This window comes from Lepisosteus oculatus, chromosome 8, assembly GCF_040954835.1.
Source record: "Lepisosteus oculatus isolate fLepOcu1 chromosome 8, fLepOcu1.hap2, whole genome shotgun sequence".
NCBI lineage: Eukaryota > Metazoa > Chordata > Actinopteri > Semionotiformes > Lepisosteidae > Lepisosteus > Lepisosteus oculatus.
The window spans coordinates 52,947,301-52,959,891 of record NC_090703.1 but is presented as its reverse complement, the minus strand read 5'-3'; the positions used below and the strand labels follow the sequence as shown (position 1 = coordinate 52,959,891).

The 12,591-nt window shown below is 37.4% G+C and overlaps 1 protein-coding gene across 1 annotated transcript; it reads right to left on the bottom strand.

Annotated features, from left to right (window-relative positions):
* Positions 1–6,319: 6,319 nt before the first annotated feature.
* Positions 6,320–10,735, bottom strand: slitrk2 (SLIT and NTRK-like family, member 2). Its single transcript, XM_006632926.3, has one exon. The coding sequence runs from the start codon at positions 9,636–9,638 to the stop codon at positions 7,089–7,091; it is 2,550 nt and encodes an 849-aa protein (XP_006632989.1). The 5' UTR covers positions 9,639–10,735; the 3' UTR covers positions 6,320–7,088.
* Positions 10,736–12,591: the final 1,856 nt, after the last annotated feature.

Genomic DNA, 12,591 nt, shown 5'->3' with positions numbered 1-12,591 from the left:
CATTATTGTCAGCTGTTGCTATGTCAGTGACGTATTTTGTGTAAGATTAAATAAATTGTTTCTTAAAACCTAAAAATGGACACATTTAACATAACAAATAATCCTAATAAAATTGAATAAAATATCCACAATTTACTTATCCCTTCCTGATAACAGTTACACAATATATTATTCATCTCCAAGAAAATTCAACTGCAAATATTTTATATTTGGAAAGTGTAATAAAAGTATTTTCCATGCTGCGCTCTGAAATACCATGCTAGAGCTGAAGGAAGCTGGTTCAGTGCTGGAAAACTGACTGCTTCATGGCTGATGAATACTTCATTGTGTTCAGAGCGTACATTATAGCTTTTAACTGGTGGACAGGGGCGATTTGATACTTGAGCAGGCTTTGCATGCCTTGTTACACAAACCAATAAAATCTTCTTGGGACACTGGTGTGCTGTGTAGCTGCTTCACTGTCCTAGTGCTGAATAATGATTTCAGTTATTAGATTTTAAGGCATGCACTGAGCAGGGCTGATGTATGTGAAGTATTTTAAATGATGGCCTGTGGAATTCAAGAATATCTCTATTTCTCAATTGGGGATTAACGGAACTTGAAGAATTAGACTTATTAAAGTTTATACATTAAAAATCATACATTAATAAAGCTTTTAAATATTATAGTTATCCCATGACATCGTATGGTATAAAGTGGTTTGGCAAATGACATGACATATTATAGCTACTGAGTTATTATTTCAAAGAATGATGATGAACGGCATGTGTAGAGTGTAGTCAAAGGGGTCTGCAACAGAATTCACATTACTCCCTCTTATGCTAACATGGATAAATTATCTCACTTTGCTTTTAATTCATTTTAAAAGATAATCCTTAACAATACAGTGCCCTGCACACTGTACTGGAAAGTTGACAGAATGTATACCATTGTATAACCCAAGCAGACTCTGACCTTGACCTTGAGGTGAGATCATGCTGTAAATTTAATCAAAAAGCAAAAATACAAATGTGCTGTTCTCTGTGGCTTTAGGATCAAACAGACTACTGAAGTATTAAAATATAAAATTAATAGCGGAGTAGGGATTACAAAAACAACTTAACCATTAACCACTTTAATGAGAAAGATTCCTCTTGAACCTCACAGTCCTTACAGTATGAACCCCAAGTAAAATCTGACAATATCAGCAGGACTTGTCCTTGCTTTGCATTAGGGGTGTAACTGCAACCAAGATCTTAGACCACTGGCCAAGCTGTTTAGGACTTTACAATATAGATCTAGCTTCAACCTTAAGAAAATAAGAAAGTTTGAAATTAAGAAGGGGCCATCCAGCCAATCCAGTTCCTTTTTGTTACTAGCAGGTAACAGATAGGAGAACCTCATCAACCAACCCATGTTATATCATAAAATAAGTGATTGTATCAGCTTTAAAGACCTTGATTGCTTATTCTATACTCTCACAACCCTTTGTGTAAAGTATTCATCTGTGGAAGAAATAACTAGGCTTTGTTTTGAAACATATGGATACAAAATCCGTATATCATATTCTCACTGTGCTTATTTCAGAATGGACCACAGAAACTTATTATTCCATGACATTTTCTCAGTTTCAACCCATCTGTTGTTCATTTAATTCATCTTAATTCCTAAAATGCTTTAACATCTGTAAAGTAAAAAAAATATTTATTAAAGCACTGCACTTTATCAGATAAAGCTTTACATATTGAGCTTCTCATTATATACATTTCTGTAAATAAGACCATGGATAGCACTTCCCTTTTTCTGAAAATAGATAAAAAAAGAGACAAAATTTATAAGAAAAGAAAAGGGCATTATAAACATACAGTAAACTCGGCTGTTGCTCATAAACTTGGTATACAAACTGAAGCAGAGTTTTCAAAAGAGAAATAAGTAAAAACAGTACAAAAAACATTAAATCATCTTTTTGTAACAATTATATAATATTTTAGTTGAATCTTTTTAAAAAATCCCTCAACCTAGTAACCAAGATGAAGATAGAAAAATAAAATATATCTAGTTTAAAAGGAGTTCACAGATATGTATGAGTGTAGACTTTTCAGCAAACTGGAAAAAATCTTTCTACAGTTTTGTACATTTTCATTAAATGAAAACATATGGTAAAAAACAATTAAGTCATTTCTCCAAGAATGATCTTCCTTAATCTTTGCAAAAAGTTGTAGGGGGTGAATGATGTAATATTTGGGCTCCACATTAGAACAGTGATCTATGTAGGATCGTGACAGCCACGGTCCTCGACTTCACCATGTGTAATGTTTCTTTGAGGCTAGTGACTGGCACTCTGATGCCAAGAGAATGAACAGAAGAAAGCACCCTTTTCAGGCCTTTGTGAAAAGTAAAGAAAGGGAAACAGCGTGAGATTCTTCACGAATTTAAAACAGCAGAAAACTCTGACACCGCAGAGCAGCTGAATATCTTACATCACAGGTCTGCAGGTGCAGCTCTTCTGTGTACAGCTTGCTGAGACACATTTCAATAGGATCAACTGTTCTCTCCTCCCTCATCTTAGAGCAACGGATTTGTAACCTGAAAAATCAATTTTGTTCTTCCATATTCTTAATTGAGTTTGGTCAGTTGGACACAAGTTTATCAGTTTTTATTTCTAAACATAAGTGAAATGATAAAAAAAAACTGTATGAACTGTATTGATGTGAATTAATCATGGGAGTAAAAGCTGTGAGCCCTTACATTTCCTTTTTCTTTAAAAACCCGGCACAAATAAAATAGTATAATAAAAGGCTGAAAACACTTCTGGCAAATTTTGAGATCTATGTAAGGGCAAGATTAATCGATCAGATGCAAAAAATAGTCTTATTCTATCATAAGATAATTGGTTGCTTGGCTGGGCATTATTGAAAAGCATTTGGGGATTCCCTGTGGATGAAAAGTTCCACATGAAAGAAAACCTATTCATCCATTTACCCATTTATCTTCTAATAATTCAGCCGCAAATTCAAATGGTTTACTATCTACATGGGTGGTGTTGTTTGAATGGCATGTAATATAGAAGAAATGTATCTTGTGAGCTGCATAGAATGCTCTAATTGTGCTGTGTAATGCACTGCCTGGGGACATCTTACTGTAAAGAAACAAACACACTCATCAAGGATGCTGCAAACCATTGGCTTTATCTTATGTTGTCCTTTACCATTTTTATTCAAAAATGAATATTTTTATGTAATATTACAAAACCAGCAAGTGTGCAACTTCAAAAGGTAATTGAACCAAAACCCCAGGAACTCCTCAGAAGAAGGCTCTTTCCAAACACAAGATAAGCTACGATACACATCATACATTTCCTATAGATGAAAAAAATGTATGAAACTGGAAAACTATGAATATAAGAATCATCTTTAAAGAACAGGTTACAGACAGATACAGAGTCGGGACAGATACAGGGCCAATGGGCAGGAATGTAATAAATGGGCCTCCTGAGTTTTACAGCACATATCCGGGAGGAAGATAAGCCAGCAGATGCATTTCCCCTATAAATGAGAAATATCAGACTTTTCTTCCCAGCATCCTGTGCTCGGTACAGTACTTCAACACTAGTCTCTTCTTCACTGTCTTAGCAGAAGTCCCTCAGGGTAGCGTGTGCGTGTGTGCGTGTGTGTGTGTGTGTGTCAGATTTAGCTCATAGCATTTTCTTATGTACCTGTATAACACTATTAAGGCTTTATCTGCATCACCTTAAATCTGATTGCACTCTTTTCTAGTTAAATCTAAATGTCTTATTTTAGAAAAGGTTTAGATTAATCACATTTTGGTGTTCTAGCTTTTTTCCTTAGGCCTTAGTAACTTAAGATCGATGCTATTCTGAGTGATGCATTATCTCTGATTAGATTCCACATCTTTTCTTCCTGAATTTCTAACATATATCTACAAAACGTAAATCCTGTGAGAAAACAAATAAAGCAAAAATATATTGAAACTGGTTACAAAGCAGGCAAGAACAGCTCAAAGCTATGCCCCTATCCCCAAATGCCTGACAAGAGCCCAGTGAGTCACTCTTTTCTGCAGATTTGCCTATCTGCATGTCAAATAGCCTCAAGTGACCAGCTATTGCCTGCATCTCTTTATATAACTGTCTTACATCATGTTGGTGAATTGTAAGGCAAAATTCTAACCTTTTTATGTTCACAGTTGCAAACTGTGTCAGACTGACAGACAGAAAGTAATAAAAATAAGCACACTCAGATTAAAAGAAACCTTAGTTCTTCAAAGAGTACTTTGCAGGCAAACAGTCTTTTTAAATGTTTTGCTGCTGACAAAAACTCAGAAAGCTAATAACACTTCAAGATACAATTATTTTACAGATGCATTCAGTACCTTGCATTAGCTTGGTTATCAAATTATCAAAATGCAACAACTTTTAACTTATTATTTTTTAGATAAATAACTTCATCGGCGATAATTAGATTGAAGCTCTGTGGATGTCTGTTTTGTCTGACATTTTGCTTAATGAACGTATACACAGTTGTTCTGGAGCAATGGATGCGGAAAAGCAGTGAGTGTGAAATGCCAAAGTGTTGGTACTGCGATGCTCTTGGTAATAAATTACATATGCCATTACTTTTACGCCTGGTTGCTTTTAATCCTTAATCCTTAATCATTTACATGTAGACAACAAACAGCTAGCATTGACAAGACATTTCTAGGAACCAAAAATAAGCTCTCCTTTATAGCTGTAATCATCTTCCTAGTTATGCATTCTATGACCTATCACTCTTTATAGCATGTTAATAGGACAATAGCACAGATATTGACTGAAATTGCACACCACTTTCACAGATTTAACAGGTATAAACCTTTTTTCCAGCAGGCAAACAGCTGGCATGCAGGTCATGTGCATCTCATGTCCCTCACCATCACTGACAGAGGTGTTCAACAACATGCTAGTCACATCTTACACTAGCAATCACTGACACATATTGCTGATCAATAATAATAACAATAATCTGTAACACTACTCTATAGGGATGGTTTAAGTTTTGATGTATGAATGTGAATTTTGATGAGGTTCCACAGCACACTCTAGCAAAGAGGCAGGACTTGGACTGACGCACATGCCAGTCTTGACTAGTTCTGTAAAGCAGAAGAGGATGAACCTTGCAGAATATTCATTGGGTTGTCATTATTGTTGCTGTTATACAGTATTGTCAGACATACTGTACCAAAATATTATGAGTACATTGTATTACAAATACATTATGAGTGTAACTCCTTGCCTTCAGGTAACCGGTGTAACTACTGGAAGCAAAATTGTATGGATCTTTTCCATAACATTGTATGGAAAATACTAGCAGTCTTATGGCCTCTGTTATTTAACAGAAACAAATATAATTCCAGTTATTTCTAGATCTTTTTTAATGATACACAATACTTACTGTCCTCAGCCGAAGCATAGGGAAATCAAAAGTACCAACACAGCCAATATCTACAGAATGCCACCACACCCCACCAAAGAAACTCAAAGACAGATCAGACAGACTTCACACTTGATTTGTAATATCCAAAGCATAGCAAATTTGAAGTATGATGCATATTCTTTTTAAAACATTAATGAATTAACTCCTGACACTTTTGACAAACTTTTTGGTTTCTTTGGAACAGTATCAATTACCATTATTTTCTAATAGATTATCAGTGTAAACTCTGCATTGATGTTCATGTGGTCTAACAGTAGTTACTACAGTATGCCACAGAATGGCAAAACTTGCAATGCCTGTACAGTACTTCAGCATCTAACATACTGAACCAAGAACCAAGTGCATGGATTCTGGCAGACAGCATCATTCAAAACCTGTAATTATAAATCAAAACATTCAAGGTTAAGATGAAACATTGTTTTGTATATTCAGATGAAATAAAAGTGCTCTCTGCATTCACACAAAGAGTGGTTATAGGCTGTATTCATCATGAAAGTAAATGCTGATATTGCATTGTTTTTGTTTTCTCACAACCATTTCTTTTCAAAACTGTTAATTTTCCTTTTGGCCACATACCAGATTGCAGGGATTACAAGAGAATTAAAAAAAATAATTAGGTGTGGTGTATTACTGCTGTGTTTGTATATACTTTTTGCTCTTAAAATCATAGAATACACTTTTTACAGTGATACAGCGTGTACTGTATGAACACCCATTTTTAAAGTGTGAGAAAAATTACAAATATATAGAAATGTCATTATGATTTGCAATAACTAATATAAAAATAGGAACACAAGAATCGTTTACATTTCTGACAAATTTACAATACTAGAATTATGTCAATTCAAATATGGTTATTAAATGAATATGAGTTTATTGAAAACAACATTATATATTAACACATCAGCCTAGAAGTATTTCTTAATTCAATGTCACTTGAAGCTTATAAGTGGTGATCAACCTTACTGCAAACCCGTAAAATCATATTTGTATAGTTTTCTATTTAATGTCTGAAAAGGCACGTAAAATGCACAAAAATGTTTTTCTTCACATAAGGAATACTTTTCAATTTCATTTAATGTAATTGACATAGAATTCTATTTTACATATCGATATTCTTAAAATACAATACGTAATATATATATATAAAACTTCATCTTACAGCAGAAAGCAACGTTAACATATTTTAAGTGCAAAGGCACTTCTTGGAAATAAAAATAGGGCGCCAAGCGGATGTAACCGGTAAAGGTGTTGCGCACACAATACCTGATATTATATACAGCACGATATTGTAAAATAATTCAGTTTTGTTTGGAATTTGAAAGCAGAAGTCCAAGATCCATTTTAGAGAAAAAGAAAACAGAAAAACTGTATTACACACATTTGCGACAATTCTTGCTACCGTGAGAACTTTTCAAGTATGTAATAATTTAAAACTTAGACAAAAGTTAAATAAACACCTTGTACTGCATATATTTTTTAAAAAAATCTCGTTTGTACAGCAGGGGAAGAAAAGAAAAAGTAATGTCACGTTGTTTACATGTTGTCCTTACAGTTTGTTGGCAATATACTGTATAGATATATGTATGTATTGAAATACTGAGTAAATGTATACAGATTTTACAGCTGGCTGATTGCAGTTTGTTTTTCCAGAACTTCGAGGTAGTCCGGTTCTGTCTTTAGTTTTCCGAGAAGCAAAGGATGCTCATTATTTGATTGTTCGGCATAATATTTTCTGGGAGTTCCGTACAGAACAGTTTTATTGAACCTGTCCTGGTTATGACGCCTCGACGGTTCGTAGGGGTGCGCAAATGGCCTTTTGGGTAAGGTGCAAAAATTATAATTTATCACCCCAGCGGTCGGAAGCTCCTTCACTCTTTCGGTTATATTCTGGTACAATAGCTCCGGATCCCTGTTTCCGCAGCGTTGTTTTTCAATGAATTCAACCGTGCTTATTGTATATGCTGGACTGCGGGAATGTTCGTCCTTTTTATGGTCCAGGCTGTTGTAGCTCAGCTCTTTGAGGTTCCTGTAGTAAGCTACTTGGTCCTCCTCCTTCTGCATGTATATGGGGTTTTGACACATCTGGCCAACGGGAGGGGGGATATAGTTGTACACATGGCTTTCAGTCTTGTCTGTGCTGGTTTCTGTGTTGTAGGAGCCATACTGGACTTGGAACGAGTTTAAATCCAAGTTGTTGGCACTCGTGGGGACGCTCTCTACCCCTTTGCGTCTTTTTAGAACGAAAACGAACAAACCCGCACCGAAACAGACTGACAAAATGAACACGACTAGCAAGCCCAAAATGAGAACGGACAAAGGTACCTCGGTATGAATCTCTGGTAAGGGCTGGGTAGGGGTACTAGCAGAATAAGGGGCATCTGTCTCCGTAATAGCTGTCACCCCCATAGTCTCCTTAATCTCATTGTTTTCTGGGCAAATTGCATCATTTTGCAGGGATCTCAGTAGCTTTCCCGCATGTTTAGAAGGGGAATCACAAGTGATTTCGTTCACTACTACGCTAGTACTCGACTGTTCCATCCAGTGTTTCAGTGCTACAATGTCACAAGTACAATCCCATGGGTTCTCCTGAAGATCAATCTGAATAAACGGAGAAAGCTGGTCCAGCACACCTCTCACAGGCAGATAGGAGAAGTGGTTGTTTCTAAGGTTAAGCCTTGTGAGCATGGTGCCTCCGAAAACGTTATCGGGCAAAGACTTTAACAGATTGTTGTTAAGAAACAAAAGCTGAAGGTTTTGTAGGGCGTTAAAGGTCTGCGGCAAAATATCTTTTATGACGTTGTACTCTAAGTATAAATATTGCAGGTTTTGCAGACCGGCAAACAGAGAAGGAGACAGGCTTTCGATGTAATTACCATTAAGATACAACCTACGTAAATTAGTTAGGTTTTCAAAGGCCTCGTCCTGAATTGTGGCTATCCTGTTATTCCCCAAGTGTAGCAGCTCCAAAGAACTGTATTCAGTGAGATCTGTTCTGTACACTGTCTGTAAATGATTACCTGTGAGATGAAGCTTCTTTGGATAGGAAGGTTTTGGGTGCAGATCTGATATATTGTATAATTTTCTCTCTTGACAGTTTACGTTTAATCCATTCTCTGGATTCTGCGAAGTGCAGATGCAGACTTTTGGACAAATAATTGGCACGGGTGACCTCGTTTGATAAACCATTATCGGTCCAAATATCTGCTTGTCTTTACTGGAAATTGTTACCCGAGTTGTAGGACGGTTTCGTATTTTAGGGGCTCGGGAGGCCTTTGGTGCTTTTGTGACTCCTGGGTTTATGGTGGGAGTCGGACCCTGGTATTGCGAATCTGAAGGCGGCTGCATTGCCCGTTGGTTCGAGTCACTTTTCCGGGGGCAGAGGTCTTGTTTCGTCAACTGAGTGATGTCTTTCCCATGGAGTCTAAAAGGGGTCTCGCAAACAATATCACCCACGAAGACAGAGATGGTATCCAGCCAGGCTTTTAGTGGAAGCAAGTCACACGTACAATTCCACGGGTTTTCTTCCAGCTGAATTTCCATTATGCCACCAATGTGCTCTAGCACTCCGGCAAAAGGGAGCATTTTCAGTCTGTTTCCCCTTAGGTCCAGATGAGTTAATAAAACAAAGCGAAAGACATTGCCGGGCAGGGATGGCAAAAGGTTGTCATTTAGAATCAGGACTTTCAATTTATTCAGTTTACTAAATGCCCCTGCCTCTATAGCACTGATGTAGTTATAATCTGCTTGCAAATATTCCAAACTTTCTAAACCAATAAAGGTATCTTCCTTAATAATCTCCAGATTATTATTGTTAAGATACAGTCGTTTTAAAATTTTCAGCCCTATGAAAGCCCCTGTTTTAATCTCCTGTAACCCGTTGTTCCCCAGATGAAGAGTGGTAACATTGCCGTAATTCAGAAACTCGTTTGGAATAAGCCTGGATAGGAAGTTTCCATTCAGAAAGAGTTGACATATTCTATTTTGCGGCGGCTGGAACTGGTTGACCGCTGTTAATCCTTTGTTTTCACAATTAATATTCAGAACGCTCTCCTTCTCCTCGCACAAGCAGCGATTCTTACAAAGGTCTTTGGAAGTTTTACGGCTTTCTGTCTTCGAAGAGAAACTGGTCACCGCTAAAACGCTTAGCAACAAAACGCTGTTCAGCATTTTTACAGTGTAGCCGAAAGCTCTAGCATCAACGCTGTTAGACCCTTTAAAATGGGATTTTTGTATAGATATAAAACCACGCACAATTTTAAAACAAAATCTGAACAAAGCTCGCAAAAGCGCAGGACTCTCCAACGACCGTCTTTCCAGTCCAAAAGGCAAGTGATGTATGAAGGCAATCAGAGCACATTCTGTGTGCTAGTTCACTAGAAACATTGTGTTTTTGAGTCTGGGAATACCTCGATAAATCTATCCCCATGGAAAAGGAAGAAAATTCATGCAGCAGGTTTAAGCATCTCCGTTGAAATCACTAGTAGTAACAGGGAGATACTCACTGAACGGGGAGCCCAGATATTGCTTCATTTTCTTGATCCCGGAGTTTTTCATCTTGCGTCAAATAGAAACTATAAGCACTCCAAGGTATTTGTATGATCAAGTCGCATGGAGTACGAGGTGAAAGACAATCAAACTGGAAAGTAATATTGGAGCTCAGAAACAGCGGGTTTAACGCAAGCTAGAATTCTCTTGTGCGGGTTTATTCACTCCCACAGTGACTGTGCTGTGTGTGCTTAGTTTGGGTTAGTTTGCATCCTCCTTCAGTCCGGGCTTGGGAACTCTACGTCACACGAACTGATGAGCAGATTCTGTTTTGCTGGGGAGAACAGAATTTATCTGTAAGAACTGAATCGCGTTTTTAACTGTCATTTTCTCACTAGTGCCTTTGTGCCCTAAATCCAAACTACATTGTCTTCGATTTGTAAAAATGACAAGACTTCTCTTTTTAAGCATATCAGTGCCATTTTAAGAAACGTGAGAAGTCGTTTTGTCCATCTAAATTGGTCAATAAAGGACAAAAACGGGGAGTATCGTCTTTTGCAGATAAACAATCGGTTTGTTAGAGATTAACAGAAAGGTTCTCAGTTGCATTAGTGGCCATTCAGATCCTGTTAAATCGCACTTGCCCGATTTAAAAACTCAGTGCTTGGGATGCACATAATGTAATATGAAAATTCGGCAATGTCGAATCCATTCGATAAATTATTTCTGTTCTTTAATTTAAACATTATTATTGGAGATGTAAATGCACCGACTTCTACCTTTCAGGAGACTTAGAATCCAGAAGTTGGGTGATGGCTTTTACTGAACAATCCTGATACTGAACACTAGGAGGTGGAAGGACCTTTTAATCTCTATCACCTGGACCCTTTTTCAAGAAATCTCTATACGTACCACCAGTACCAATATTTCTGAAAATACTCGAAGCATTTAAATACAAATCGCTGCGTAAACACTCTTAACTAAATAACACTTAGAAAAGTGAACGTAATCATCGTCACTACCGCTCATCGGTTTACGTAGTGTACGTCTCTTCCAGTTCTAAAATATGAATGTTTGTATCCGAACAAATAACAAAATAATGAACATTATCTTAACAAATTTTTGTCTAACTGCCGAATCATTTTTAAAGGGCAGTGAAACAAACTGTGCAGCGACTGCTATGCCTCATTTTGTATTTACATATTTTTTTTAGGCAGTTCTCAAGTTGCCTTCAGATGAACAGTATATACATACTGTATCATCGGAGATTCTAATGTTTAAAGTATTACTTTACAATTATAGATCTTGATGAAATACAGAACAGGGATGTTAGACTGTTTCTTGTGAAGCTGATTGTAGAATTCGGTTTCATAAGAACTGGAACCCATACGAATCATACATAAAATGACACGATGAGACTTGTTAATAATACGATTTGTATTATAATTCTATTCTTCTAAATAATATTTCTACCGATATAGAGCTTCTATCCACGAACTGACCCGAGTGAAGACTATACGAAAGTAATAAACTATTGTACATCGGCGCCGTTCAGAATGATACTTCTCCATAACCACTTTAAATCCAGTTAATTATGAGCACGATTTAGTTTTTCTAAATCATTAGAATTTTAACATTTCTAGCAGATGCGAGGAGGAGGAGGAGGAGGAAGAGAAGGCTGCACAATTTTGGATTCAGCAGTTATGGAATTTCCTCTCCGGCTCGACTCTCTACGCTCAATAACTGTTCGCCTCTTGGGTGTTAAATAAGCAGAGATTGCAGGCAGGGAGCAGTCAGTCAGCTGTACAGAAACGTGAGAGCTAAGAAAGGAAGCGACGACACTAGTTCATGTTTTGCTATATGAACCAAAAACAAAACAACAAATTAAAACGGAGGCATCTGTGTTTTATTATAATCTATTATAGAAGCAGGTCACTCTAAAGAACATTTTTGTCTCCTTCAAGTAACTCTAAAGGAGCTGTCCAGCCAGTCTGCTCTGCCGTTTACAGTATGTAGGAGAGCTGGTCAAGCCCCAGGACACGTGAAAGGTCGGTGGCGATTTCTAGGATGAATAATGCCTGCAGCCATTCGATCTAAGTGCAGTATGTGCAGATTTATTGAAGATCAAATAACAGTAAACCAAGCACGGTAAGAGCAGGCATAGCAAACGTGAGATATTGTTTTGTTCAGTACTCTAAACACATATCTCCCTTAATCAAGATAATAACATCATGAACAGCAGATTCCCCTTGCAGACAAACACTGACAAACACTTGCAGACAGATCAGTGTTCGAAGGTAAGGAACCCTCTTTTTCCACCTATAGTAGCTGGCTAGGTGGGATTGTCTCAGAAACCTTGCACATGCGAGAGATATTTGATAAAGGGGGTAACACCACACACCCTGCTCCAGTGGAATGCCATCGTGTCATCGTGCCAGGATGTCTGCAGGGCTCTTCCAAAACCCAACAAGACCATGGACCTTTGCTGCCTTTACCCGTGGCGAAGCAAATCAACATGGAGCCTCCTGACGATTTTTTCTTCAGCTCCGATACAGACTTGCATCTTGATCTGAAAACCAAGGTCTCTGTTCTCCTAGTCCACGAACCTGGACATTACCGAATGCTCTTAGGAGCC